A 27,900-nucleotide genomic window follows, 5' to 3' on the forward strand; every position below is an offset into this window, starting at 1 on the left:
GGAAGTCTTTATCCTCTTAGAACGTCTTCCAGTCTGCTTTTGCTGTCAAATATTATTCGCGGTCGAGTTGTGATGGGACTCCGCAAGGAGTTTGACAACATTGACGCGAAACACCATTGGTTGTTGCGTGTCACGTGACCGACGCGATGCGAAAGAAAAATATTGTAACATAAATTAAAAAAATAAATTGTCATTATTGTAAGTAAATAGTTAGTAGTTATGAAAATAATGTTACAGTGTGAATATCCTATAATATATAATAATATAATAATAAACATGTATTGTGTAAATATATATATATATATATATATATATATATATATATATATATATATATATATATATATATATATATATATATATATATATATATATATATATATATATATATATATATATATAATAAAGTGTCATAAAAATATAATTATTAATATAATACATCTCATTGCTTTTCTCCCTTTTGATTCTAGAATGAATTTTGATCAAACGTTCTAGTTTATTGAAACCACTGGATGGCGACAAAGTGGCGTTTTACTACTGATGCAACACTATTATTCATTTATCCATAGAATAGATTATATTATTCAATAGAAATGTTCTTCTAAAATCGTTACATAATAATCAGCTGTGGAAAAAAAATATGTGGCTTCACTGACCATGACTAACCTAACCCTTACTAATAGAGACAGAATGTGGGCTACACTAAATACATTGTATAGAGACAGAAACAATCAGAAGATATTAAAAATGTAGGAATAAATTATACTTTTTTTTAAATTTTGGATTCAAAAGCTATACACATTACGAATGTGCGAACATTACGAATAAATTGCTAATGACAAAAGTATCTGCTAACTAAATAAAATTAGTAAATGGAACTTAGTGTTCAGCTAAAACTGTACCCGTAATTTATTGTTTTGACATAAAAGAGCAACACGCAGAACAATCTAACGGCCATGGAGCTAGACAGTCAACTCTTTTATTTTTGTTTCCATAGACTAACTGCCCTTATGTCACTGCAGATGATGCTGCGGTAGATCTTTCTGAAACGATGACATCATCCCCCTGGCCTTGGCAGTGGAGCCGAACACACGAAACACACTCCATTTTGGCTCCAATCCAGAGTGAAACCTAATATTCCATTCCTGATATTATTAGAGCCAACATGGCGGGCCGAGACCCACAGTTTCCGGATTGTTATTGCTTATGAAGGAAGTATGCCGTGAAGCCCTTTAACGAAAGAAATGCGCCCTCATTGGTTTCCACGGTGTTTACGGAGCGAGAGCCAATCATATGTGCCCGCTGATCCAGGTGATATCCCTCCTACCAGTATCTCCGGAGTAGGTTTATTTTGGTTTACCCCCCGCTTCTGTGCCGCCGCCATTAGAGGCAGTTAGTATTGGTTACATCGGCAACAGATATGGGAATTCCGGTGTTTAAAACACTCTAAAACCCGCTTTGATCCGAAGATCGCGGTGGTGTTTGGGGTTTCAGAGGAAGGGAGAGAAATAACATGGGAGTTCGGCCGCGGAATCGCTCTGCTGTCGCGGTAGATTGTCGGTGCTGAGCTGGATTTGGACCCGATCGGATTGGGTTTCGGTAGGACAGACGTTTGCAGAAGAGCGAACTCGGGAACGGTTGTGTTTGCCAACTGAAGTGTGGGGGGCAAAGACAGGTAAGGGCCTTGATATTTCGGTGTGTGGGGGGAGCGGGGGGTGGGGGCAAATCACAGTAACAGTATATGCAACAGGGCAAATTCATCCATATTATTATTTTAGTTACCTAATGCTCGGGTATAATTGTTAGAAATATTTATTTATTTAATGTGTATTTATTTTTAAGGAAGTAAAAATTTCAAAGGACAGTGTATAGTCTGAGTTGTTTATTTACAGTGCAGATACAAACACTAGAGCTTTTTTATGGTGTTGTTGTAGCTCGGGTAGCATCGACACCTTGGTGTGGAATTCCGAAGCGAGCCGAGAGTGTTGACAATTGTAGCCGCGCAGAGTTTGTGCTGGATGCATTTGAGCTGTATACATTTGAACTTGATACATGGTAGCGGCGGAAATGCTGCTCACATTCCATTTACATCGCCCGTTATAGAAAAATGTCCTCTCACCGTTATAGCCAGGTTTACTGTCGTGAAATAAGAGTTATATGACATAGCCTACCTATCTAGACAGCATCAGTATTGCGTCCAGCATTTTGACAGCTCACTATCCTAATCTGACAGATTCTGACCCTTCAAAACATTGAACCTACAACCAGTAAGCCTATTGTTGTGAACTTTTAAACTTTTGTTGTTTTTTAACGGTATATAAAGTGTAGCTAAATGTAGGATAAAAGTGGCAATTACCATATTTGTACTTGAATGATGATAATACCATGTTTTTGGACATGTGCCATGGTAATAACCTGGTTTTATGTGACTTGTCATGTAAATTCTGTGGTATGATACTAGGGTTACCAAACGTCCTGTTTTCCCAGGACGTCCTGTCCTGGCCCTAATATTTCTATCCATACAGAGGGGACATACTTTAAATGTATTGAAATTAATAAGGAATCTTTGAGTAAACTTCGAGTGTCATTTGAGAATCTCATTGCCGGGCAGAGTGACCTGGTTTTCGGTAATCAAAATATGGTCACCCTATGTATATGTGAACCATTCAGTACCACACTTCATAACATCACTGACTGTGCCATGTTACCACCATAGTACACATTTGTCAGGGAAATCTAGGCCATCATGAAAAAAAAAGTCTCTTTTTTTAACCAAATGTTAATAACCAAAATCTAGTCCAATAACCAAATGAGAGTGCAGGAATGTAGGTCAAAGGATGTGACCGTTTGCCCCAGTGAGCTGGATTCATCTCTGTCATAGTCCACCTGTTAGGACTGTCAGGAATAATCCAGAGTCCTGAACAACTTTCTGGTCTAAAAATCCTTTCAGAAAAAATGTTTTGTGCTCGTTTTTATTACAGCAGCAAATGGAAAGATTAAGGTCATTCACATAGAGGGAGAAACGTGTGATTGAAAAGACAAAGTAAAGAGATTGTGTCTGTTACTATATAAAGAGACATGGAGAAAAGCACACAATGTACATACACTGTCACTTATGTCATCATGATTATTTATGATGACATACATGCGATGTTTATTTTGTCAGTCCTCTGCATCATTCACATCACTTTTTAAATGTTGGTATCATTATTTGAAGTGCATGATATCTTATAATATACAAAGTCAGTCATAATGGTACAAGCAAATGCAAAAAGTTACCATATTCATAAACTTCAGAAAAAAAACATTGTATTTAGTTGTAAACAAATGTAATTACAGTGGGGTCCAAAAATGTAAGACTACAAAATCTGGGATTCATGATTTTGACACATTTATGATAAAGAAAGGTTAAAATGTCAAAATATCCTGCACCTTTTCTAGGTCACTAATCAAATGTAATCAAATTTGTGACATCGACCATGTAACTGCTTTGTACAAAAGGTCCATTGGAGCACAAGATGCTCTTGGAACATTCTCCAATCAGGTTTTTTTTCCTCTAAACTTGTGGATTAAATCAAATTATATCAAAAGTGGACTAACCAAATAGTTTTCTAAAATTCGTTTACATTTTAAAATAAAGTTTGGTGGCGGTACGATTTTGACAGAAGCTTCTTATACTCACCAAGGTTACATTTATTTGATCCAAAAATATAGTACAAAAAAAAGTTATAATGTGAAATATTATTACAATTTAAAATAGCTATTTTCTATTTAAATATATTTTACCTTTTGTATTTATTCCTGCAATGGCAATGCTGATTTTTCTCCAGTCTTCACTGTCACACGATCCTTCAGAAATCATTCCAATATGCTGATTTGGTGCTCAAGAAACATTTCTTCTTCTTTTTATTATTATTATTATCAGTATTTGAAACAGTTGTGCTGCTTAATATTTTTGTTGAAGAACACTTTTGATCAATCGAATGCATACTTACTAAATTAAAAGTATTAATTTATTTATAAAAAAAGCTTACTGACCTTAAATATACAAATATATATATATATATATATATATATATATATATATATATATATATATATATATATATATATATATATATATATATATATATATATATATATATATATATACACACAGTGGTGGCCAAAATTATTAGAACACTTGGCGTCTGGCAGTCGTCTGGGCCTGGATTTATTTCCCAAGAGGACAATGACCCGAAACATTCTTTTAACTATTGTTGGAACCTGCTGGAACATTGAAAATTATGGACTCAAAGTCCGGACCTCAACCCATTGGAAAAAATAAACTGGACACAGATATACATGTATCTTGTACATTCAAAGGAAAGCCTTTGGCTTCTGTTGCAGAAGGCATGGATAACATTAGTGTTGAAGTTCTCAGAGGAAATATATTGACACTATGCCAGAAAGATGCGCTGCTGTAATTGCTGCAAAAGGTGGACACCAAATATTAAAGTTAAAAGTGGATAAAAACAGTACGACTCACTTCATCTGACATTTGATGGTCAGACCAACCATTTGCATGTTTCATGAACATTATGAAATGAAATCATGTTTTGGAAGCCAAAAAAAATTCTATTTAATTATGTCAGGTGTTGTAATCATTTTGGTCACCACTATATATATATAGCTGATAACTGCTGTTTTTGTTGTTGATAAATTACTTATGCTGATGATATTAAAATTTAAAATAATTTCACTTGTGATATCTGATCTTTAGGAGCCCATCAGCATAGTTCCTTTCCCAGCAAGAACTAAACTTTGCCTGTCTGTGATTATTGCAGGAGAAACTGGAGGTGCTGTGACCGTGAGCGAGTGAAAGCAGGTGAAGAACGGAGGACCAGCGGGCGGGAGGGAGGGAGGGGGGGGCGTTCAGCTGTGGTGACTGGCACGAGCGAGGATGACAGATTTTGGCTTGAAGTGGAGCTGCGAGTACTGCACCTACGAGAACTGGCCGTCCGCCATCAAATGCACCATGTGTCGGGCCCAAAGGCACAACGCGCCCATCATCACTGAGGAACCCTACAAAAGCAGCTCCAGCCTGGACCCCCAGCTCTGCACCACCCAGGGGGGCTCCACTCTGCTCATCTGCCCCGACTCCAGCGCTCGACCTCGGGTACGGATCGCAGATGAGCTGCCCGAGACCAGCAGCAAATGGTCCTGCCACATGTGCACCTACCTGAACTGGCCCCGCGCCATCCGCTGCACGCAGTGCCTCTGTCAGAGGCATCAGGGCTCAAAACAGGGTCCGCTCAGTCCGTCAGAAGCCCCCCAGACTTCAGAGTCAGGGTCTAGACCCTCCCCGGTCACCTCGGACCCCTGCGAGGAATATAACGACCGGAATCGGCTCAACATGCACACGCAGCGTTGGCCGTGCTCGGCTTGCACCTACGAGAACTGGCCAAAGAGTCTCAGGTGTGTGGTGTGCGACCACCCTAAACCCAGCAGTACGCCCGAGGCGCCCCAGCAAGATTCAGAGGCAGAGAGCGCCACGTCCCCGTCGATAGTAAACGAGCAGGAGCGGGAAAACGTAAGGACAGCGGGGGGAGGTGGGGGTCTCCGGGGCAGACAGAGGAAACTCTCTCCCCCTACGTGTAAAGGGCAAGCGGAGGTGAAGATCGAGCTGGCGTCGGGAGCAGTGGGCAGCGATAATGAGCAGGAGGCAGACTTTAAAAAACTCAAACAGATCCGGAACAGGATGCGGAGAAGCGACTGGCTCTTCCTGAATGCCTGCGCTGGTGAGAAATGAGCCCCATTAGTGCCAGATACAGTTTCCCCAAAATGTATTTAGCCGCCACATTTGACAAAAATGTGTCTGTATCTGCACTCAAATGCTGCAGAATCTTTTCTCGTCATTAACTAACTTGCTTAATGTCTTTTAATCAGCTGGTGTTTTGGTGATTTTTAGTGGATGTATGAAGTCAGTAGCGTACCTTAAAGGGATAGTTCAACCAAAAATGAAAATTAGCCCATGATTTACTCACCCTCAAGTCATCTGAGGTGTATATGACATTCTTCTTTCAGACGAATACAATCTGAGTTATATAAAAAATGTTCTGGCTAATCCAAGCATTATTATAGCAGTAATAGTTGCTCTGTTTTTGAAGTTCATAAAAAAATGCACCTGTCCGTCGAATAACATACTCCACGCGGCTCCGGGGTGTTAAAGGGATAGTTCACCCAAAAACGAAAATTTGATGTTTTCTGCTTACCCCTAAGGCATCCAAGATGTAGGTGTCTTCGTTTCTTCAGTAGAACACAAATGAAGATTTTTAACTCCAACCGTTGCTGTGTGTCACTCATATAATACTTGTCAATGGGGTCGAATTCTATTAGAGTAAAAAAAACATGGACAGACAACTTCAAATTAAACCCCGCGGCTCGTGACGACACATTGATGTCTTAAGACACGAAACGATCGGTTTCTGAGAGAAACCGAACGGTATTTATGCAAATATATCACCTCATATCAGACGAACGCTTCAGCTCTGCAGACTGCCATCACTTCCCGTGTGTGAGGTCAAAATTCCGGCCGGGTCATAGATATGTATACGTAGATTCCTCATTCGAGCGATCCACGCCATGATCCACGCAGGTACTAATGAGGTATCTATGTATATATCTATGACCCGGCCGGAATTTTGACCTCACACACGTTTAATAAAGCGAATCGATGCGTTTGTGTAAGAAAAATATCCATATTTAAAACTTTATCAAGTAAAGTTCCGGCCGATCGCCTTCCGTGGAAAAGTGTTGAAAGTTCCTTCTCGCAATTCAAGATGCGTACGTGACGTCTGACGAGCGTACCTGGTCGCGTTAGTCTTTCGATCGGCAGAGGCACTTTCAACACTTTTTCCATAAATGGAATATAGAAGGCGGTCGGCCGAAACTTTACTTGATAAAGTTTTAAATATGGATATTTTTCTTACACAAACCCATCGATTCACTTCAGAAGGCCTTTATTAAAACCCTGAGCCACGTGGAGCACGTTATTCAACGGACAGGTAAATGGTAAAATGGTAAATGGACTGCATTTATATAGCGCTTTTAACAGACCAATGGCCATCCAAAGCGCTTTACACATTGCCTCACATTCACCCATTCACACACCGACGGTGGTGTCTGCCATGCAAGGCGCCATCCAGCTCGTCGGGAGCAGCTGGGGTTAGGTGTCTTGCTCATGGACACCTCGACACTTGGTCAGGTGGAACCGGGGATCGAACCACCAACCTTTCGGTTTGTAGACAACCTACATGAACCACTGAGCCACTGCCGCACAGGTGCATATTTTTATGGACTTCAAAAACAGAGCAACTATTACTGCTATTATAAAGCTTGGATTAGCCTGGATTTTTTAAATATAACTCTGATTTTATTCGTCTGAAAGAAGAATGTCATATACACCTAGGATGACTTGAGGGTGAGTAAATCATGGGCTAATTTTCATTTTTGGGTGAACTATCCCTTTAAGAAGTTATGGTAACACTTTACAATAAGATCTAATTTCTTAACATTAATTCATTAGTTGACATGAACTAACAATGAGTAGTATATAGAAAAGCATTTATTAATTTATTAATAATGTTAAAAATATGATTGTCCATTCTTCATGTTAGTACATTAATGTTAACCGATAATGAAAATGAGTAAATGTTGAAATGAACTAAGATTAATGAATGCTTTAGTCTAGATGTATTGTTCTTATTAGCTAAGTAGTTTACTAGTGTTTACAAATGAGACCTTAATGTAAAGTTTTACGGAATTTATGAAGTGTGGTTTAACTGATTTGAAGTGGAAATTAAAATCTGAATCTTTTGATATCCGCTGGTATCAAACCTTTATTTTCATTTTTGGCTTGATGCAAACTGACAGATTTTTTTTTTTCTCTCATGAGCTTTGCTACTTCTGTTAGCTATCTGCTCTCTTGCATCAAAGTATGAAATCCTTCATCTCTAAAGCAGCATCATTGTCTTCTGGGAAATTCCTATTGCTCCTATAGATCTGATGGGAATTGAACATGAAAGAGTTGTAAAAGCGGAAATCAACTCATATGTAACGCACACTTTCATCAGGTGTAGTCGAGGGAGATCTGGCCGCTGTGGAGGCGTACAAGTCATCAGACGGTGATATCGCACGTCAGCTGACCGCAGATGAGGTGCGGATTCTCAACCGCCCGTCTGCGTTTGATGCTGGTTTCACGCTGGTGCATCTGGCCATCCGTTTCCAAAGACAGGACATGCTCGCGGTGCTGCTCACGGAGGTCAGAGTTGTCCATGCATATGCGGGGGTCAAGGGAGGTCAGAACAGAATTATTCTTACAATGCGATATTGTTTGTTTGTAAACGTTTTGCAGGTGTCTCAGCAGACGGCAAAGTGTATACCGGCTCTGGTGTGTCCTGAGTTGACAGAACAGATCCGCAGAGAGGTGGCGGCAGCACTTCACAGGCGGAAAGGAGAATTCCCCTGTTACTTCTTCACTGACCTCGTCACCTTCACATTACCAGCAGGTGATCACTCACAATTTCTAAAGAAAGAGTTAACCTCCTGCCCTGGGATCTCAGGCTTTCAGACCACACCGAGTCACAGAGATTTAGAGTCGGATGATTTTAACTTTTACCCTAAAAACACTTACAATGATTCTTGCTAGCAACATCACAATTTAATAATTGTGCACTATGGATGGATTTAACAGACTAAGTTAAATAAATAAATTAATGTATAATGAAATTATTAAATTAATCATAGAATGCTGCGGTAAATAATTAAATAAAATTATAATGAAATATAAGCATAGATGCATAAAAGGCATGAAATACATAATTTTTTTCCATGTTGAATAAAATGCAAAAATTCCACATGAAATATACCTTAAAATGAAAATAAAACATATACTGATTTGTTTAATTTTGTTCAATCACTATCATGAATTCAATAAATCATTAAATATTGCAAATGCAATCAAATATAAGCATAATGAAAAGTTAGTACAAATAAATATATGGTAACACTTTACAGTAAGGTTCATTAGTTAACATTAGTTAACTGCATCAGTTAACATGAGCTAATGATGTACTACACTTATAAAGCATTTATTTATCTTTGTTAATGTTAATTTCAACATGTACTAATGCATTATTAAAATCTTGCTAACATTAGTTAATGCACTGTAAACTAACATGAACAAACCATGAACAGCTGGATTTATATTAAGTAAGGTTAACAAAGATGCACTAATGCTGAACAGAGGTGTTGCTCATGGTTAGTTCATGTTAACTAATGCATTAACTAATGTTAACTAATACAACCTTATTGTAAAGTGTTACCAGATATATAGAGCATTAAATGTGACTGAAATACAGGAACAGACACACACCTTTATTAACAGTGTTCTGTATTATGTAAAGCTTATCATGCAAATTAAATATAAAAAATGTCTATGTATGATAATTAACAAGCTATAAATAACAGCGATTGACCAATCAGAACATAATATTGCAACAAGCTGCTCATGGGCAATCAGGCTTTCGTCATTTTTCGCTCTGATCAAAATGGCCAATAGTGTTAAAGGACATTCCCCTGACATAACATGAAAGAATAACGAACATAGTCTACAAACACTCAAGTCTCAGTTAAGCTCAAGTGCTCAAAAAGGCATAACTAAACCAATACTATTGAAAAAGGTTAAGTAAAATGAAATAGTCCAAGCCTGCTTGCACTGGACACTGGTTTTGACCTCAGCTGCAGTCATGTCCTCATCTTATATTTTAAACACCTGCGATTCAGCAACTACCTGCTAATGCACTCACGTTCATGTAAATTAGCCTTGTTGACAAGTTTGGGTGAGTAAGGGCAAAACGCACAAGATAAAGTACCTTCAATGCCCTGTATATGGCGATATCACTTCTTTTGTAGCAGAAATAAACTGCTGCACAAAAAGTTAGGTGCCTTGCAAAATCAGAGGTGTGCTGTGTCCCAATTCGCCTACTTCTATGCCCTAAAAGTATGTACTGCTTTTGTGAAGAAAAAGTACATCGTTTTGAGTGTGTAGCAGAAGTGTAGGCAAGCTTTGGGACATACTAGTTCATCATAACTGCATATTTAACGGACCGCTTTGTCACTTAGTTGTCACATCCTGTCGCTGTTTACACTGCCCTGTCAGTCTTATCACAGTTTAATTCCTCCACATTCAATTTATTTAAATTGCCTACCATATCGGAGAGAAAGTAGTAGCACATTGATCTGCCAGTCATGAGTCATTCATGCGTAAATCTCTCCTCATGTGTTTGCATATTGATGAATTTAAGGTTAATGACCAAACGTATCTTTATAAAAGTTCACAATGCTGTTGCAGATTAAATATAATGTGGAGAACATTGAATACATATCTTTTCATTAGGTTAGATGCTGATTATTAATCACTCAATGCCCTTATCTAAAAACCTCTCTACTTAACCGTCAGTCTAGCACATCTGCCATGTTTGTAGTTCTTTAACACTAGCTATCCTTGTTTGTAGTTCTAAGCGAATCCTCATCCAAGACGTAAAAGGTTGTGGGCAATATTAGCTGTTAAAATGTTCACGGATCTGTACTTCTGATACTAACCAGAAAAAGTACACCATCCGGGTATCTTTAATGCCCATTTCAACATACTACCATTTGGGACACAGTAATTCTAATTTAGAATACTATTTAGGATGGATGGTATGCGAATTGGGACACAGCAATGGCCTTTTTATTGGTAGATACGAGGGTCCATGGTTCTACCATTGGAAAAGGGGTAACGGCTAACTTGGATTATGTGTGCCTCGAACACCAATCACATTACAGCCTTGATGTCATTGAATTTTGTTCATAGTTGTGCGACAGTCAATCACTGTTTGCGGATGCCATAGAAATGAATGAGAAGTGCCGTAAACTGAATCATACCTGTCATGCAATTGTCTGTGACTTCTTACAAAACAGCGTTTTTTCTGTTTAAACTCTTAAAAATAGATCGATCCAAAATGACAGTTTAAGAGCAAACATGTTGAAGAATAACCGATTGGCTGTCGATTCAATAAATGATTAGCCGTTTTTCCAACAAAAGTAGTTTATTCAGCATAATGAAGCTTCTCCTCCATTGACATCCATTAAAAAAACGGCCTCTGGTCTCCTTCCCTGCGTACCAGTTTTTTTTTTTTTTTTTTCTAACCTCAAGTGACTTTGGACAAATGTAACGAGTAATTGCATCATTACACAATTTCACAAATATAATGCTGTAAAGAGTACATATACTTTTAGTCAAAAATTTAGTCAAGTAGGGTAAAAGTTGCTGATATCTTTGATACTTTAGTACAGTAACTAATTATATTTACCCAAATGCTTGATAACACTGCTTGAAAGGAACACTATTTAAAAGAATGTTTAAAAGTGGAATAACAATCCATAATATGTCCCATTTAACATAGACGTTAAAGTTGTAACTGAAAAAGATTTTTTATTTTCTTTCAAAGATATTGAAGACCTTCCCCCAAATGTTCAAGAAAAACTGTTCGATGAGGTTCTGGATCGAGATGTACAAAAAGGTGAAGTGACTTTTTTTATCATTTTTTTATACTTTAAACAGAAAATAATAGGCAACAAATAAAACTGTTTAGTTTTTGAGTGTTGTTCAAGAGAAAATCTAGATGTGTGCTTCTCAACTAGTTTTACTTCAGGACCGTGTCTTGAAATTCAATTATTTTAAACTCTGGTCAGCACAATGTTGGCCTTGTTTGCAAGTGAACCAGTATTTAATGCAATTTGGGCCATATGTTCTCTTACCATGAATCATTTTGTTTATATTTATTTATATCCACGTTGGCATCTAATTTAACTAGCTTCTACCAAGTTAAAGGGTTAGTTCACCCAAAAATGAACATTATGTCATTAATTCCTCACCCTCATGTCGTTCCATACCCGTAAGACCTCTGTTCATCTTCAGAACACAAATTAAGATATTTTAGATTTAAAATGTAAGTACATTTTCAATGGAGGGACAGAAAGCTCTCTGACTAAATCTAAAATATCTTAAACTGTGTTCCGAAGATGAACGGAGATCTTATGGGTGTAGAAAGACATGAGGGTGAGTCATTAATGACATAATTTTCATTTTTGGGTGAACTAACCCTTTAACAGTGTGCCAAGAAATAGTAAAGTTTGGGTGTACAACCTTTACATTAACATCAAAAGCTATGGAAAGCTTTTTTTAGCTATTTGCTGTCCTAATGATCCACGATTATATGGTTAGTTGAATTTTATTATTTGCATTTAGTATTGTTCCGGATCAGAAAAAGACCTGTATCCTGTTTTTGGGTTGTGACCCACCAGTTGAGAAGAAACTGATCTAGAAAATGCCTTAGCTGCTCTCTTTTCATTGCATCCCTGAAGATCAGCAGGCCGTTAGCAGAAACAGAATTTATCACTGGATGTGCAGTGAAACTGATTTATTCTGTGTTCAGAGCTGGAAGAGGAGTCTCCCATCATTAACTGGTCTCTGGAGCTGGGCACACGTCTGGACAGCCGGCTGTATGCTCTGTGGAACAGAACCGCGGGAGATTGTCTTCTGGATTCTGTGTTACAAGCCACATGGGGAATTTACGACAAAGACTCTGTCCTGAGAAAGAGCCTCAACGATAGCTTACACGACTGCTCTCACTGGTAAGACTGGAAATTAGTAGGCTGGGTTCATGTTAAAGGGTTAGCTCACCCAAAAATGAAAATTCTGTCATGAATTACCCTCGTGTCGTTTCAAACCCGTAAGACCTTCGTTCATCTTCAGAAAACAAATGAAGATATTTCTGATGAAATCCGAATCCCAGTTCTCAGGCCTCTCCATTGACAGCAATGTAATTAACACTTTCAAGGTCCAGAAAGGTAGTGAAGACATCGTTAAAATAGTCCATGTGACTCCAGTGGTTCAACCTTAATTTTATGAAGCGATGAGAATACTTTTTGTGCACAAAAACAAACAAAAATAACGACTTTATTCAACAATTTTGTTCTAGCCTGTGCCAGTCTCCTACGCTGTTGACGTTGTAATTACAGTGCAGCTCCCACGTCATCACACGCATGCGTCGTGGTGCTCACATGAACAGCATCGGCTGCTGTAGAACTCGAAAGCGCTGCACTGTTTACAACTTAAACTGCGTAGGAGACTGACTAGAAGGCTAGAACGAAATTGTTGAATTATTTTCATTTCTTTTTGCGCACAAAAAGTATTCTTGTTGCTTCATAAAATTAAATTTGAACCACTGGAGTCACATGGACGATTAAAACAAGTTTTTACTACCTTTCTTTTCTTTACTACCTAATTAAATGACTGTCTATGGAGGGGTCAGAGAGCTCTCGGATTTCATAAAAAAATATCTTAAAATGATAGTTCACCCTGAAATGAAAATAAAGCCATCTTTTACTCACCCTGCTGTTGTTCCAGTGCCCTATGTCCTTCTATCTTTTTTGGACCTCAAAAGCAGATTTTTTCAAAAAATAGTCCTGCACGCGCTCCTTCCTATAATGGCAGTGGATGGTGACCAGGCTAAAACATGACAAAAATTTTACTAAAGTATCACACTATGATAAAGTGAGACACGCGCCATATATGGAAAGTGTTCAGGAGGCATACTATAAGGTTTTGCGAGAGAGAAAACCGTATTGTTCAGTCAAAATACAGGAAATAATGTTTTGCGAGAAATGACGAATGACAAGCAAGAGCAAATAATGAACATGCAGTACACAAGAGTATATACAAGCAAGAGTTGGTTAGTCGCCTGCAACGCACCAGATCCAGACAAACAATGGCTACGTTTACATGCAACCAAATAATCGATCTGAATGAAATTTCGATCGGATTGGAAGGGGAGTTTTATTCCTTTTCTTTTCCAATCGAGAGGACATGTAAACACTTGATCGGATTGAAAACTAAAACTGTGCAAAGACGTAGAAATAGCATAATGACGTATGACGCACAGAACGGGCTGTTTTTCCTGTTGAATAAAGTGTCATATAAATGAGTGTCCCGTCATTCTAAAATGATCCTTTTTACTCAGCGTCTTTGAAGTGGAGCAGGACAACGTCCCACCAGTCCTTGTTTCGGGTTCTCATTCACAGACGACTGGTTTTGTGTGCAGGATGGGGCATTTTTACTGCGTGATAAATATAAGCAGCATGGCAAAACGGTTAATATGCTCATCGTCCCCAAATTCACCCTTCGCTGCAAGTTTGATTGACAGGCGATCTGACCAATCACATTGCCGAATCTGCCGTTTTGTCCGACAAAGCAGTCAGGAGAGTTAGTAGGTTACCGTCGGTGGACTTGAACTTGGAAAAACAGTGTGTACTGACGTCTTTCAGCGGTTGAAACATTTCTTTTAGTGTTCATTCATGTTTATTCTTGCTTATCAATGAAGTACAAGGAAGAGATAATCGGTTCACAGGCAGTTTTAACTGAGGTGCTACAGCGATCACGACACATTAAAGAGCCACAAAACGGTATTTATTGTTTCAATTTCTTAAAAAAAAAAATGACAATTTCAAAGTTTCAGACTTTGTTTCCTATCAAAAGTAACTTGCTCTGTCCTGTCTGTCGGCGTGTTGTCAGTGTCCTCTTTGCTCCGATATGTATTTTCTCTACGTGAGAACGTGCGCGGTGTGAGAGCACCATGGCTTGTCGGACATAGCAACAGTAACTAAAGGGGGCGGGTCTTTGCGAACGGTCAATTATGACCAGAAATGGATAAATATTACGTCTGCTGTTTAAAAGAATGTAGGAGAATAGTTATTATGTACAAACAGCGGGAAACTTTGCATATTTGTGCAGTGTGCGCATGTCAAAAAAATCTATTCCGATTTGAAGCTTGTGACATATAAACACGCACATCAACCTGATCACTTTGTTTAGCGTTCATGTAAACTACATTCAGATTCATCAATCGAAATGAATTCAGTCCGATTGAAACAAAAGTTGTGCATGTAAACATAGCCAATGACACTCAAAACTGTCCTGTTACTATAGCTAACATTACAACAACAGCATAACTTGGTTCTGTGAAACCAATGTGACTCATGTATGGAGCAGAAACAATGCAACCTCTGCGTCCATTTTCAGGCCTTCCTTTCTTACTGTGCGTTCACACCGCCGCCGGCGAGAGCGTCAAACTTCGCTCTGGCCGCTCTGCCATCGACGCTGTAGAAAGATTCGTGGACGCGCTGCCGCTCTGACGTAGATCGAATGCTTGGTCTTTTTTGAAACGGCATTTAAAGGGGCTGCAAAGCAAACACTCATGTTGATCTGCGTTTGTGCAGACTAACCACAGGTAGGGTATAACCGTATAATATAACCTCATGAAATCATTTAAATGTGAAAGTTTTAAAAAAGCAGATCGATGGAAAGAACTTAACAATTATAGTTACATGTTTGCTAACGAAATAAACCAATTAAAAGCCATTTGTGTGGTGGATAAATAATGTTGCACGTCTTCTTATCAAACCCGCCGCACCAGCAGTGATCAACCTCCTCTATTTTGCTTGGGAACTAATGTGGTCGGAACCGAAGTTTACAGCGCTGCGTTCTCTAGAATCATCTCAAGCGGAGCACTTCTACATTCCCATTGGTTGCCGCCGGCTGCCGCCGAACCGCGTCATAGCTCATTACCATAAAGTTGACCTGACTTCAACTCTCCTTGACGCCCAAATCGTCCAAGACGCGCCGCGCCGCGCCGCTCTCGCCGGAGCTCGCCGCCGGGCTCCCATTGAGAATGAATGACTTCCGGCCACTTTGACGCTCTCGCCGGCGGCGGTGTGAACGCACAGTTAGGTCTCTCCAGCACTGGAAAGCTTTTCTAATATAAACACGCGTGCTGAAGCTCTTGCCTGATCATAACCCTTCTTTTTCCAGTGATATTCCTCTGAGCTTTTCTCTTTTGTAATGTCTCTCAGCCATCTCTCTTTCTACAGTCTTTCTTCAAATTTCTTGCTTGCTCTCTCTCCACCCCCATCATGAGTGGACATGCCCTCTACCACTGATTGGCTAAAAGTGTGTTGTGCTTCTTGGTCTGATACAGTCTCAAAAGTCTCACTTACGTCACCTTTAATTACCCAGAACACCCTAGTATTTAGTTTTGCATGGGCAGCATCATGCATTTTTTCATCAGCAAATCTTGTCATTGTTTAATTTCAAATGTGATTGAAATCGTTGTAATTGGTTCTGTGATTTCATCACAGATATAATGTATGTGTATTCCAGGTTCTATACGCGCTGGAAAGAGTGGGAATCCTGGTATTCCCAGAGCTTTGGTTTGCATTTCTCTCTGCGGGAGGAGCAGTGGCAGGAGGACTGGGCGTTCATACTATCATTAGCTAGTCAGGTAAGCAACCAGATTTATAGCCGCTGATAGATTTAGGGGAAACATACATATTTCACCACCTACCGAGATACCTGCAGTTGAGTCAGATACAGAAACACGCACATACAGACACACATCCCATACAGAGAGGATGAGGGCTGGACAGATGTTTCAACATTTATTTATAGCGTTGTTTCCATTAGTTGGTTGTTTCCATACAGCTTTTTGGACCGTTTCATTGTGCTTAAAGTCAACATGAAATCAGAACTCACCCTATTTACTTTGGTAAATCACATTTGTGGTCTTATTGTGAACGATTCATCAATGCATGTTATTCTGAAGGAACAGACATTTTTTCTTCGTAAGCTTTCATCAAGATCCAAAAAACAACTCACTCCAGCTCTAAACCAAGTTGTTGTTTTTTTTTTGTTTTTTTTTCTTCATTGGGTAATATGCCAAATAGTGGCAGCAAAATGGGTTGCAAATATTTGATTATTTGGGCTCATTCAAAAAAATATATTATTTAAATTAAGTTGAACGAGAAAGATGTTATTTTATTATTATTAGGCAATATACACAACAAGCTTACTTTATATCTTGAGGTTTTCTTTTAGTTGATAAACATTAAACAATGTGTGTAAACAAAAAATATACATAAAATCATTTAAAGGGTAACTAAACCCCTGCTCAGAGCTTAACTCCACCCACTGGCAATTTTCAAAAAATGCTGGAAAAGTGGGCAGAGCCCGGCGGACACAGAGGGGACGAACCGAGGGCGGGGCTGAGCGGAGGGCGTGCACCTGAGACCCGCAGTGACGGGTTGATTGACAGCTGTCAGACTCGCGAGTCGCAATGATGGAGAATGACTGGAGTGACGCCAGCTTTGCAACAGAGCGGTCATTTCTCCTACCTTCACCTGAAGTGGAGGAGGGTGGATTGTCTGTAGACATAAACCCGGAGCCTTATCAATGCGAGCCGCTGCTCAAACTGCGTTAACTCCCGATGCCGACGATGCCAGTGAAGCAGCCGCGCAAGAGAACCGACCTAATCTATCTGCGTCCGCGGCAACCACTTGCGTGTCAGGGTTTGAAAGCGCGTCTCATGTATGAAAATTATCTGTACACATGACGGGCGGCAATAAAATCGCAAGAAAAGCCTGACGTGTACTGACAACTGCATTATTTAACCGTATTTTCTTCAATACAATGTTAAAGCATGTGTCAAGTGAGTTTCATTCATAATGTTTCCACTTCATGTAACATGACAGTTCATACTGGAGTAAAGCCGTTCTCATCATGTGATTGGGGGAAACATTTCTGAGGGCGTGGTGAGCTCGTGCTAGGGGCGCGGATAGTGAGCCGTTGGAGGTACCATCCTACGTCACGATGTACCGCAACGTCCAATAGGAAAATTCAACTGCAGTAGCCACCGTTCAACCTTAAGAGGGCAGCACTTTGGCGGTTTTACACCATATTTTATAGAATTAAAACACTTTATACTCAAATGTCAAAACATTTACTCGAATCAATGAACAGCATTAATAAAGCCCCAGTATTACAGATCATTAACTAAAAAAAGTTGGTTTAGGGTTTAGTTACCCTTTAAGCTCAAGTAGAGCGACTTAATAACGCTAATAAAGCACCAATTATTGTACAGAAAAAACTGGGGTTGGACAATGAAACTGAAACACTTGGTTTTAGACCACAATAATGCAGCCAAACAGCATCAATTCGTCTTGGGAATGACAGTTATAAGTCCTTCACAGTGTCCAGATGGATTTTGAGCCGTGTTGAGCCAGGTTACTGTGTGATGCTGGTGGAGGAATACATTTTCTGACTGGTTCTTCCAAAATACCCCAAAATGGCTCACTAATATTTAGATCTAGGGACTGTGCAGGCCATGGGAGCCATGTTCAACTTCAACTTTCATGTTCATCAAACCAATCTGTTACAAGTCTTGCTGTGTGAATTGGTGCATTATCATGCTGATGCATGCCACCCCCTTAAGGGTACAATGTTTGAACCATTATGTGCACGTGGTCCTCCAGAATGGTTCGGTAGTCTTTGGCAGTGACGCCCATTCCTCCACCACCCATCAAGCACAGTAGGGAATGCCATGATATTGGAGCCCAATCCATCACTGATCCACCCCTGTGCTTCACTGTTTGGCCTCTTTGGGGCTTCTCCACACCGTAACTCGGATGTGATGGAATCATCAGAGAACAATACATGTTTCGCACGTGTTCCAATATTTGCACAGTTGGCACCATTGAAACCAATTTCGCATTGCCACAAGTGACCAAATTGGCTATTGCAGCCGGACCATGAATATTGACTCCCTACTAACAGTTTTGGTGGAAACAGGAGAGCGTTTAATTCACATTTAATTCTGCAGTGAATTGGGTAGCTTTGTTTTTAGGTGATTTTTATGTTTTTTGGATACAATCTGGGTTAGTACCTGCATCCATTTGCATAAACACAGCTATTATGTTAATACCGTGTCTTAAGATCTAGTATGTCCCACTAGCAGTTAGTCAAGGGGCATTCAGTCTTACTTTTTGGTATCATATTAGGCCAGTCTACGTTTTTATATAACTGATTTAAAAACGTCATGAACAGTATTAAAGAAAGAAATTGATGTCTAACTTGTAAGACTAGTCTTATCGGTTTATGCAACCGGCACCTGAACATCCCTTTCAGGCACCTTACTCCTGTTACTGATGTGGTTCGTTTTACGTGCTGGTATGCCAACATTACCCTGAATACCATAGCTCTCGATACACCACAAAGACTTGCTGCCCTGGTCACAGATAAACACAGATAATGATATGTCTTCCATTATGTTGTGTGGATTGCAATATTTTATGTACAGCTGTGCTATTGCGCTGCTTATTCAACCTTCACACTGCTCTTACTGGTGGGAAGTAAAATCAGTGAAGATTGGACACCAGGCCATGCATATAAGGCGTGAAACCTCCAAAACTATGATGGCCAGTGATTGTTTCATTATCCAACCCATGTATATATACACTTTGAGTCAGAATATAGTTTGTGTTTGTATTGTTTCACAAGTTCATGTTGAGTAAAACAAGAATATCCTCATGCTTGGGCGAAAGTTGGCTCCTCAGTCTGATAACAGAGAAAACGCGCTCCTCCGAAAACACAGACTTGCGGGGACACAAAAGATAACGGATGTGCTAAGTGAAGTTCCTTACAGAACTTTGTGTTTTCTGTTTTTGCACCCGTCACCCCCGACGAAACTTGAAGGAAGCATTCTGTATGTCTCGATCATTATGTTATCTGATGAGTTCTCTTCTCTGTACAGCTGTGCTTCCCTGCAGTCATGAATGCAGTGATGGACAGCTGTGTTTCCTTATTCAACTGGACAATGGTTCTGTGTTTGGATTTCATGTGATTTCTCTCATTGCGGTGGTGGTGATATTATGAGAACTCAGTTTCTCAGTTTTTGTACGATTATTTTGTAAGATCATTTTGATCAAAGTCATTCCAAACTTCCAACATTCTGTGATCAAAAACAAATCCCCACAGCGCCACCCAATGCATTTAGTAATAACTGTGAGTTTTAGCTTGCATGCTTATGATTTATCATGGATTCACTGCACTTACAGCCAGCAAAGCAACATGTCGCAAAATTCGAATAGTGTTTTTATTTTTCAAATAATTATTACAACTCAAATATTCAACTATTTATGCACAGCCCTAATTGCAAAATGGCATTTCATGTTGAATATTTTTTTTTCATAATGAAACATAGGATTGGGTTTCCCTAGTAAAGCAATAAAGTGTTACTTACAAGTGTCTCTCTGTGTTCTTGTTTCTTCTGCCTGCAGCCGGGTGCGAGTTTAGAGCAGACACATGTGTTTGTTTTGGCACACATCCTTCGGAGGCCCATCATAGTGTACGGTGTGAAATACTACAAGAGTTTCAGAGGAGAGACGCTGGGATACACACGCTTTCAGGGTGAGCTGCCTTTAGGCACGCTACACTAGTGTGTAGATATTTCATACGGTTTGCTTTGATTTCAATATTGATTTCTCAAATCTATGACCAATATAATGACAATTTTAAACTTTCTGGTTATCAATAAAAATATTATAAAATGTTTTCCACAGAAATATTAAGCAGCACAACTGTTTTCAGCATTGATAATAATAATGATAATAAATGTTTGTTTGACAGCAAATCAGCATATTAGAATGATTTCTGAAGGATCATGTGACACTGAAGACTGGAGTAATGATGCTGAAAATTCAGCTTTGCATCACAGGAATAAATTACACTTTAAAATGCATTCAAATAGAAAACAGTAAAATTTCATAATATATTATTTTTAAGCTTTTGTGATCATAAGAAGCTTTCAAAAACATAAAAAATATATAACCGACTTTTGTGTAGTGTATATATAAATTATTAATATATATATATATAAATGGTTCATATGCGCGTAAATGTAAATTATAACACTTTTGTTTTAAATATTAATTCAACATTACTTTGTTTTTATGAAAGATTTTTAGTTGTAGAGTTCTGTAATGCGCAAAAACAGGCAGAGTTGTCTAAAAAAAGACCTAAAATCGAAATAAAAATAAAATAATCTACAAATAGCCAAATCTCATTTGAATAATTTACTTGGTTGATGTGTTGTTCTAGTTACGTATAAAGAGTCACGGCACATGTCTAAAGATTACATATATTAATTTGATCAGTGTTCACAGTAATGATTAGCATAAGCACATTAGCATAATTCTGTGGGCTTGTTTGACTATGTCGAACCAAGAATTGTGTGATTTATTATATCTGCCACTGACAGGCTGTTATTGCTGGTATAATGACAAAACTGCCAGCAGAAACAATCAATATATCTCTGTCAACACTCCGCTGACTTCAAACACAGTGTTGGCGTTTGGGGTCAGTCACGCAGAGTTTCTGTAATTACTGTTTGCTTTGGCTGTTATCTTGTAGGTGTATATCTGCCTCTGTTATGGGAGCAGAGCTTCTGCTGGAAGAGCCCTATCGCCCTGGGTTACACGCGCGGACACTTTTCTGCCTTGGTTGCCATGGAGAACGATGGCTACGATAATCGAGGTGCGGGCGCCAACCTGAACACAGACGATGATGTCACAGTCACTTTCCTGCCGTTGGTTGACAGTGAGCGAAAGCTGTTGCACATTCACTTTCTGTCTGCACAAGAGGTGAGAACAGCTCTGCTGACACGAAAACACTCTGTAGATCATGAATATTTTAGAGGTGTTAAAGCTGGTTTACACTACTTTTGAATTTTCAGTATGGGGAAAAAAATACAAAAATATGTTGTTGTTTTTTTATTTTGTCTGAAGGCTAAGTTGTTTTGTAGCCATTAATGTCTAATAATTACTTAATGTGTATAATTTTTTTCTGAAATCAACCCATTTATTTTAGTATCCATGTTTTTTAGAAAATGCTGAAAGTTCAACATCATACTCTTTTTGTTGAAATAAAAATTTGATTCATTGGTTTTATCACTACATATTTTGTAGTATTGAATGATAAATATGTATGGACACTATATTGCCAAAAAGTATTGGGACCCCCCCCCCCAAATCATGGAATTCAGGTGTTCCAATCACCACAGCCACAGGTGTATAAAATCAAGCACCTAGGCATGCAGGCGCTTCTACAAACATTTGTGAAAAATGGGTCACTCTCTACCGTGATAGGTTGCCACCATTAAGAGTCAATAGCTACAAACCTCCAAACTTCATGTGGCCTTCAGATTAGCTCAAGAACAGTGTGTAGAGAGCTTCATGGAATGGGTTTCCAGGGCCGAGCAGCTGCATCCAAGCCTTACATCACCAAGTGCAATGCAAAGCTTTCGATGCAATGGTGTAAAGCACGGCGCCACTGGACTCTAGAGCAGTGGAGACGTGTTCTTTGGAGTGACCAATTGCGCTTCTCTGTCTGGCAATCCGATGGGCGAGTCTGGGTTTGGCAGTTGCCAGGAGAACGGTACTTGCCTGACTGCATTGTGCCAAGTGTAAAGGTTTGTGGAGGGGGGGATTGTGGTGTTGGGTTGTTTTTCCAGGCTTGGGCTTGGGCTTGGCCCCTTAGTTCCAGTGAATTTTCATGCTCCCAACTTTGTAAGAACAGTTTGAGGATGGCCCCTTCCTGTTCCAACATGACTGCGCACCAGTGCACAAAGCAAGGTCCATAAAGCCATGGATGAACGAGTTTGGTGTGGAGGAACTTGACTGGCCTGCACAGAGTCCTGACCTCACAAATGCGCTTCTAGAAGAATGGTCAAAAATTTCCATAAACACACTCCTAAACCTAGCGGAAAGCCTTCCCAGAAGAGTTGAAGCTGTTATAGTTGAAAAGGGTGGGCCAACTCCATATTAAACCCTACGGATTAAGAATGGGATGTCATTAATGTTCATGTGCATGTAAAGGCAGGCATCCCAAAACTTTTGGCAATATAGTGCATGTACAAAACGACAATAGGAGTTTTCATTGGCTTTTGGATTATTGCAAAAAATAAGTGACCAACAAAAGTTTATGATTCTGACATGTTCATCATGATACATGGTCACATGACTTCAAAATTCACCACCATTAAGCTTCTGAAAACTTAATTAAAACATTTCCCCTGAAAGTTGTAATAGTTCACAAGAGTGTGATTTTAAAGACAATAATGCTGTAAAAGCGGAGCAGGTGAGTTTTCCTGTTCAGTGTGATGTTGTTTAAGGTCCCTGACAACCTCTGTAGTCCCATTTAGCCACTTTGTTTGCAACTGCGTTTTTCAGGACATAAAAGCTTTGAACAAAAATCACTAGAAATTATCTTGAGCTTCTGTTAACCACAGATTTGAGGCATTAACCGAAAACCCATTCAGAAAGCTTATTGACGTCAGTACGAAGGAACCAGGAAGCAACTAAAGTGCAACTCGTTTCCGGGCTTTGGCCAATAAAAATGTAATTCCTGCAGCGCTCTATAGAGTGCAACAGTGCCCCCACCCCCTTTATTAGAGGCGTTGGTTCCGGAAGTATTGTTTCCATTCATTTCTCCCATAGGGATGTTAAAAAAGTGTTTGTTAAGGCGTTATATACAAGCCATGAAACAAAGCCAACCAAGAGGTGAATCATAACATTACAAACTTTGAAGCAAAAAAAAAAGTATTTGAAAATCAGACAAAAATACAAAGGTTCAAGAGTGTGTACTTAAAAGAATAGTTCACCCAAAAATGAAAATGATTAGATTATTTACTCACACTCAATCCATTCTAGGTGTATATGACTTTATTCTTTCAGCCAAACACAATCTGAGTTATATTAAATAATATCATGGCTCTTCCCAACTTTATAATGACATTGAATAGAGCCTAAGCTTTTGAAGCTCCAAAAAGCGCATCCATCCATCATAAAACTAATCCATACGACTCCAGTGGGTTATAAATACCTTCTGAAGTGAAGTGATGGGTTTTTGTAAGAAAATAAATCCAAATTGAAAATTTTATAAACCATAATCACTGGCTTCCGGCAACGTCTGTACGTCCGCGCTTTCACAAGAGAGTCGAGTTCTGGCAGAAGGATGATGTAGCTCCTCTTCTCTTGTATCAAAATCCTCCGGCATTTTTCTTTAAAACTTCTAGTTTTAGACTTTTAATCTGTGACCGGCGTTTTGTTTTGCTCTATCCTCTGCGCTTCCACGTTCGTCAATTCTCACCTAAGCTTAAAGGGATAGTTCACCCTGAAATGAAAATAAAGCCATCTTTTACTCACCCTGCTGTTGTTTTAATGCCCTATGTCCTTCTATCTTTTTTCGGACCTCAAAATCAGAAATTTAAAAAAATAGTCTGCATGTGCTCCTTCCTAAGTTGGCAGTGAATAGCGACTAGGCTAAAACATTACTAAAAATATACAAAAGTATCACATAATGATACAGTGAGACGCGCGCCATATATGGAAAGTGTTCAGGAGGCATACTATAAGGTTTTGCAAGAAAGAAACCGTATTATTCAGTCAAAATACTGAGCCAGCAGCCGCCGGCGCTCATGCTTACTAGAACTCGCACTGTTGTCATGGTACCCAGGATAAGACACAAACACACACCATTTTGAGAAATCAGGCTCCGTAGAAACAAACGCGACTCTCGTCTTTTCTATAAGGTATATGATAAGAAATAATACAATAATACTAATGATAAAACCTCCTGAAGTGAATGTTGTGTACCGGTTGTCATGACAATGTTACATGAGGCTGCTGACGGCTCGGAGTGCGCACTCACAGGAGCATGCGCAGAGTAACGGCCGAGCTGTGTATTTTGACTGAATAATACAGTTTCTTTCTCGCAAAACCTTATTGTATGCCTCCTGAATACTTTTCATATATGGCGCGCATCTCACTGTATCATTATGTGATACTTTTGTATATTTTTTGTAATGTTTTAGCCTGGTCACTATCCACTGCCATTATAGCATTATAGGAAGGAGCGCGTGCAGGACTATTTTTTAAATTTCTGCTTTTGAGGTCCAAAAAAAAGCGGATAGTGAGTAAAAGATGGCTTTATTAGACTATCCCTTTAAGGTACAAATGCGTTGGGTTCGCTCTTCTTCAAGTTTTAAATATGACACATCAACCAAGTTTATATACAAATATTTAAGTATTTTGAGAGTATAGGGAAGCTGACTCAATTGCTTTTGGCGCAGTTGGCTTGTTTCATCTCTCTGATTGGTAGAATTTTTCTGTACAGCATCATGGGTAGTGTAGTTTTTCAGCACAAACTCCTCCACTGTTAAACATGATAGTTTTAAAAAAGTAAGTTTAAATAATGTGGGCTTCAACGTAAGAAAATACTATCGATCAACAACCTCATAGCTCAATGTTTATAAGTCATTGTTAAAAAATCAAGTTTCTATATGGGGAAAATTAATGCCGTTTTTACTTCCGGAACCTGATGGTTGGGTTCTGGAAGAAAAAAGACAAAAATAACCTTTAAAGACAGCCTTACTGTGAGCTACGAGGTTGTTAATCGATAGTATTTGCTTCTGTTAAAGCCGTTAGCCTCCATTATTTCAACTTGGTTTTAAAACAACCAGAACTCGTGTTGAAAAACTACTATTAGCCATGCTGCTGTACAGAAAATGACACCATTAAGAAAGTCGAAACAAGCAAAATGTGGCAAAAATCGTGTAAGTATGACATCAGAATCCGGTAGACTAATTCGCCGCAGGTCGAGATTTTCCTATTGGGTTTTATAATGGGGTTGTCAATTTATGAGTAAAATGAGGTCTGTGGCAAACATAACTTGATACTTTGACATTTTGTTCTGCAACAAAGTGGGCACTGTCGCCCTCTATTTGGAACTTGTTTAAAAGCTACCATTGTGATTGGCTGATATACCTTGACAAGCTCTCTGATTGGTTACTGTGTGTGTCTGTCAGATGGGGACGGAGGAGCAGCAGGAGCGGATGTTGAGGCAGTGGATGGACTGCTGTGTTACGGAGGGCGGTGTTTTGGTGGCCATGCAGAAGAGCTCGAGGAGGCGGAACCACCCGCTCGTCACTCAAATGGTGGAGAAGTGGCTGGACGGTTATCGGCAGCTTGCCGCTTGTCCAACTCTTTCTGACGGAGAGGAAGAGGAGGAGGACGAAGATGAGTGAACAAACGAACAGTTGGCATCACTTGACACTACAACACAGCCCTCTTGCGTTCCCCCCACATACTCAAACACACAAACACACACCTTTAGCCCCAACCGAGCGACAAACCCGTTGTTTCCTTTTTCGGGTTTTTGTCACTAATACAGCAAATCTTTTGGGTTTGCTGCAAAATAAAGGAATGCAATCATGATTGTATTTGTCTTTACAGAGTATGTTCTTTGCTTTCGTTTGTGTTTTGTTTTTAATTTGCCGTTGCAACGCTTGTAGTGATTTAAGAAAAAGGAGTGGAAGGAATAGGAAAGAAAATCGCAGCAATTTAAGCACCCTTTTTAAAATGACTGGCTCTGTTTGTAATGGAGCCGATGTCTACTTTTACTTGTGTAGCGTGACTCTAGACTGAGATTACTAAAACATAATTCACTACACATGTTCGCAAACAAGCGCTATCTATGAATCACATGCACGATTGCTTTTCTAAATAAAACCGTCGCTTCTCCGTTCCTCGAGCGAGCGTTACAAGGAGAACGCAAGTGGACATTTTAACTCGATTTCTAACAGATTTTCTGTATTTATCTGGATAATAGTTTGTGAGCCATAGAAATGAATGCTTTTCCACTTACATCTTGTCGTCGCATTTTTGAACTGCACTGCAAATGTGAACGCTGCGAGGAAGAAGAGGCATGTGTCAGTTTACTGTGTCCGTTGGATGAGATTTCATGCCCTTTTCGGAAGGGAACATTATTTCAACTCTTCTTTAATGTGGTCCGTTCACTCTTTCAGTTGTGTATTTGTGTGTGACGTTTGTCTTCTGTGAAATGTCTGGCCACAGGTTTTCAGTGCACATTTTTCCACTCGGTTTCCAAACCTCTTTCATCACATTCAAAGACTTGATGTAAACCAAAGTGAAGATTCAGAGAGATCTGTGGAGTGTTTTTGCAGTGCTAATATAACCGGTTAACTGGCTTTGTTTTCCTGTTCTCATCTCATCACCTTCTTGTATTTGTGCCCAGTCCCTCTCACATCTTGCATCCTCATGTTTTATTTTCTTTTTAAATTATGTGATAGTTCTGCTACACTATGGTAAATTTGATATATAAGGTGGAGACCAAATTTGGTGATATTGAAGACCTAAGTGTTTTGAATGTCCAACTATGAAACTATTATAAAACTTTGAAACAAAACAAAAAGTGTGATTTCCTACATACAAAACCACACATGCTTAACCATAATGAGAGAAGTGCGCATTGCAGCTATTCGTTTTGTTTTTATTTAAGGATGTTGCAATAGCAAATTCATTGATATACCTTATATACTTCTATGTTGTAGAGTATTTTTACTTTTACAGTGTGTGCAGTAGGGGAGAGCGGGGCACAATGTAACGTGGGGTTAGTTGTAACACACATGGTTTAAAACTTTCCCCACATGCCAGCATTATGAAACCAAGTGTATTTTTGTAGTTGCCATAGCAACACTACAGAGAAAAAATTCTGATCATGTCTTTTTGTATCTTCAGTAGCTTAAATGCATCTTGATTTAAGAATAGACATTTGGACTGGAAGACAATCACTTATGTTGCCGTGTGATCAGAGGTAAAGTAAGTAAGCTACAGTAAAAGTTATTTCCATTTTCTAGCAGAGTGACTCAAGCTACTTCTTTGTAAAAAATGAATTAACAAGTGATGGTTATCTGTTGGAAGTTGTATTTTTAAACTCTGAAGTTTTTTCTCCCAAGACATTTACATTTCAAAAACATATTGACGTTTATTGGTGTTCACTTCAATGTATTCCTTACGTTTCTTACTTATTCTTAAAAAGAACAGTCTTTAAAAGTCTTAAATATACCT

General features: G+C 39.1%; 1 protein-coding gene across 3 annotated transcripts; it reads left to right on the forward strand.

The window, feature by feature from the left end:
* Positions 1-1,246: 1,246 nt before the first annotated feature.
* On the forward strand, positions 1,247-27,801 carry zranb1b (zinc finger, RAN-binding domain containing 1b). 3 transcript variants are annotated; one of them, XM_079833538.1, is made up of 10 exons: positions 1,247-1,675; positions 4,827-5,780; positions 8,115-8,302; positions 8,396-8,549; positions 11,535-11,606; positions 12,522-12,720; positions 16,304-16,424; positions 20,254-20,383; positions 21,386-21,615; positions 25,839-27,801. In XM_079833538.1, the coding sequence occupies exons 2-10, from the start codon at positions 4,943-4,945 to the stop codon at positions 26,055-26,057; spliced, it is 2,151 nt and encodes a 716-aa protein (XP_079689664.1). In that variant the 5' UTR covers positions 1,247-1,675; positions 4,827-4,942; the 3' UTR covers positions 26,058-27,801. The 3 variants fall into 3 exon arrangements, with proteins under 3 accessions (XP_079689664.1, XP_079689665.1, XP_079689663.1); XM_079833539.1 differs by having other exon boundaries at positions 1,314-1,675; positions 8,115-8,197; positions 25,839-27,690; XM_079833537.1 differs by having other exon boundaries at positions 1,314-1,675; positions 8,115-8,549; positions 25,839-27,690.
* Positions 27,802-27,900: the final 99 nt, after the last annotated feature.

Source organism: Gobio gobio (genome assembly GCF_949357685.1).
Source record: "Gobio gobio genome assembly, chromosome: 13".
Classification (NCBI taxonomy): domain Eukaryota; kingdom Metazoa; phylum Chordata; class Actinopteri; order Cypriniformes; family Gobionidae; genus Gobio; species Gobio gobio.

What these genes read in the sequence shown, in the direction of transcription:
- zranb1b (XM_079833537.1), top strand. Translation starts at nt 4,943, where the DNA reads ATGACAGATTTTGGCTTGAAGTGGAGCTGCGAGTACTGCACCTACGAG. An exon ending in TTACACGACTGCTCTCACTG is followed by an intron (nt 12,721 to 16,303) that starts GTAAGACTGGAA and finishes TGTGTATTCCAG; the next exon opens with GTTCTATACGCGCTGGAAAG. An exon ending in ACTTTCTGTCTGCACAAGAG is followed by an intron (nt 21,616 to 25,838) that starts GTGAGAACAGCT and finishes TGTGTCTGTCAG; the next exon opens with ATGGGGACGGAGGAGCAGCA.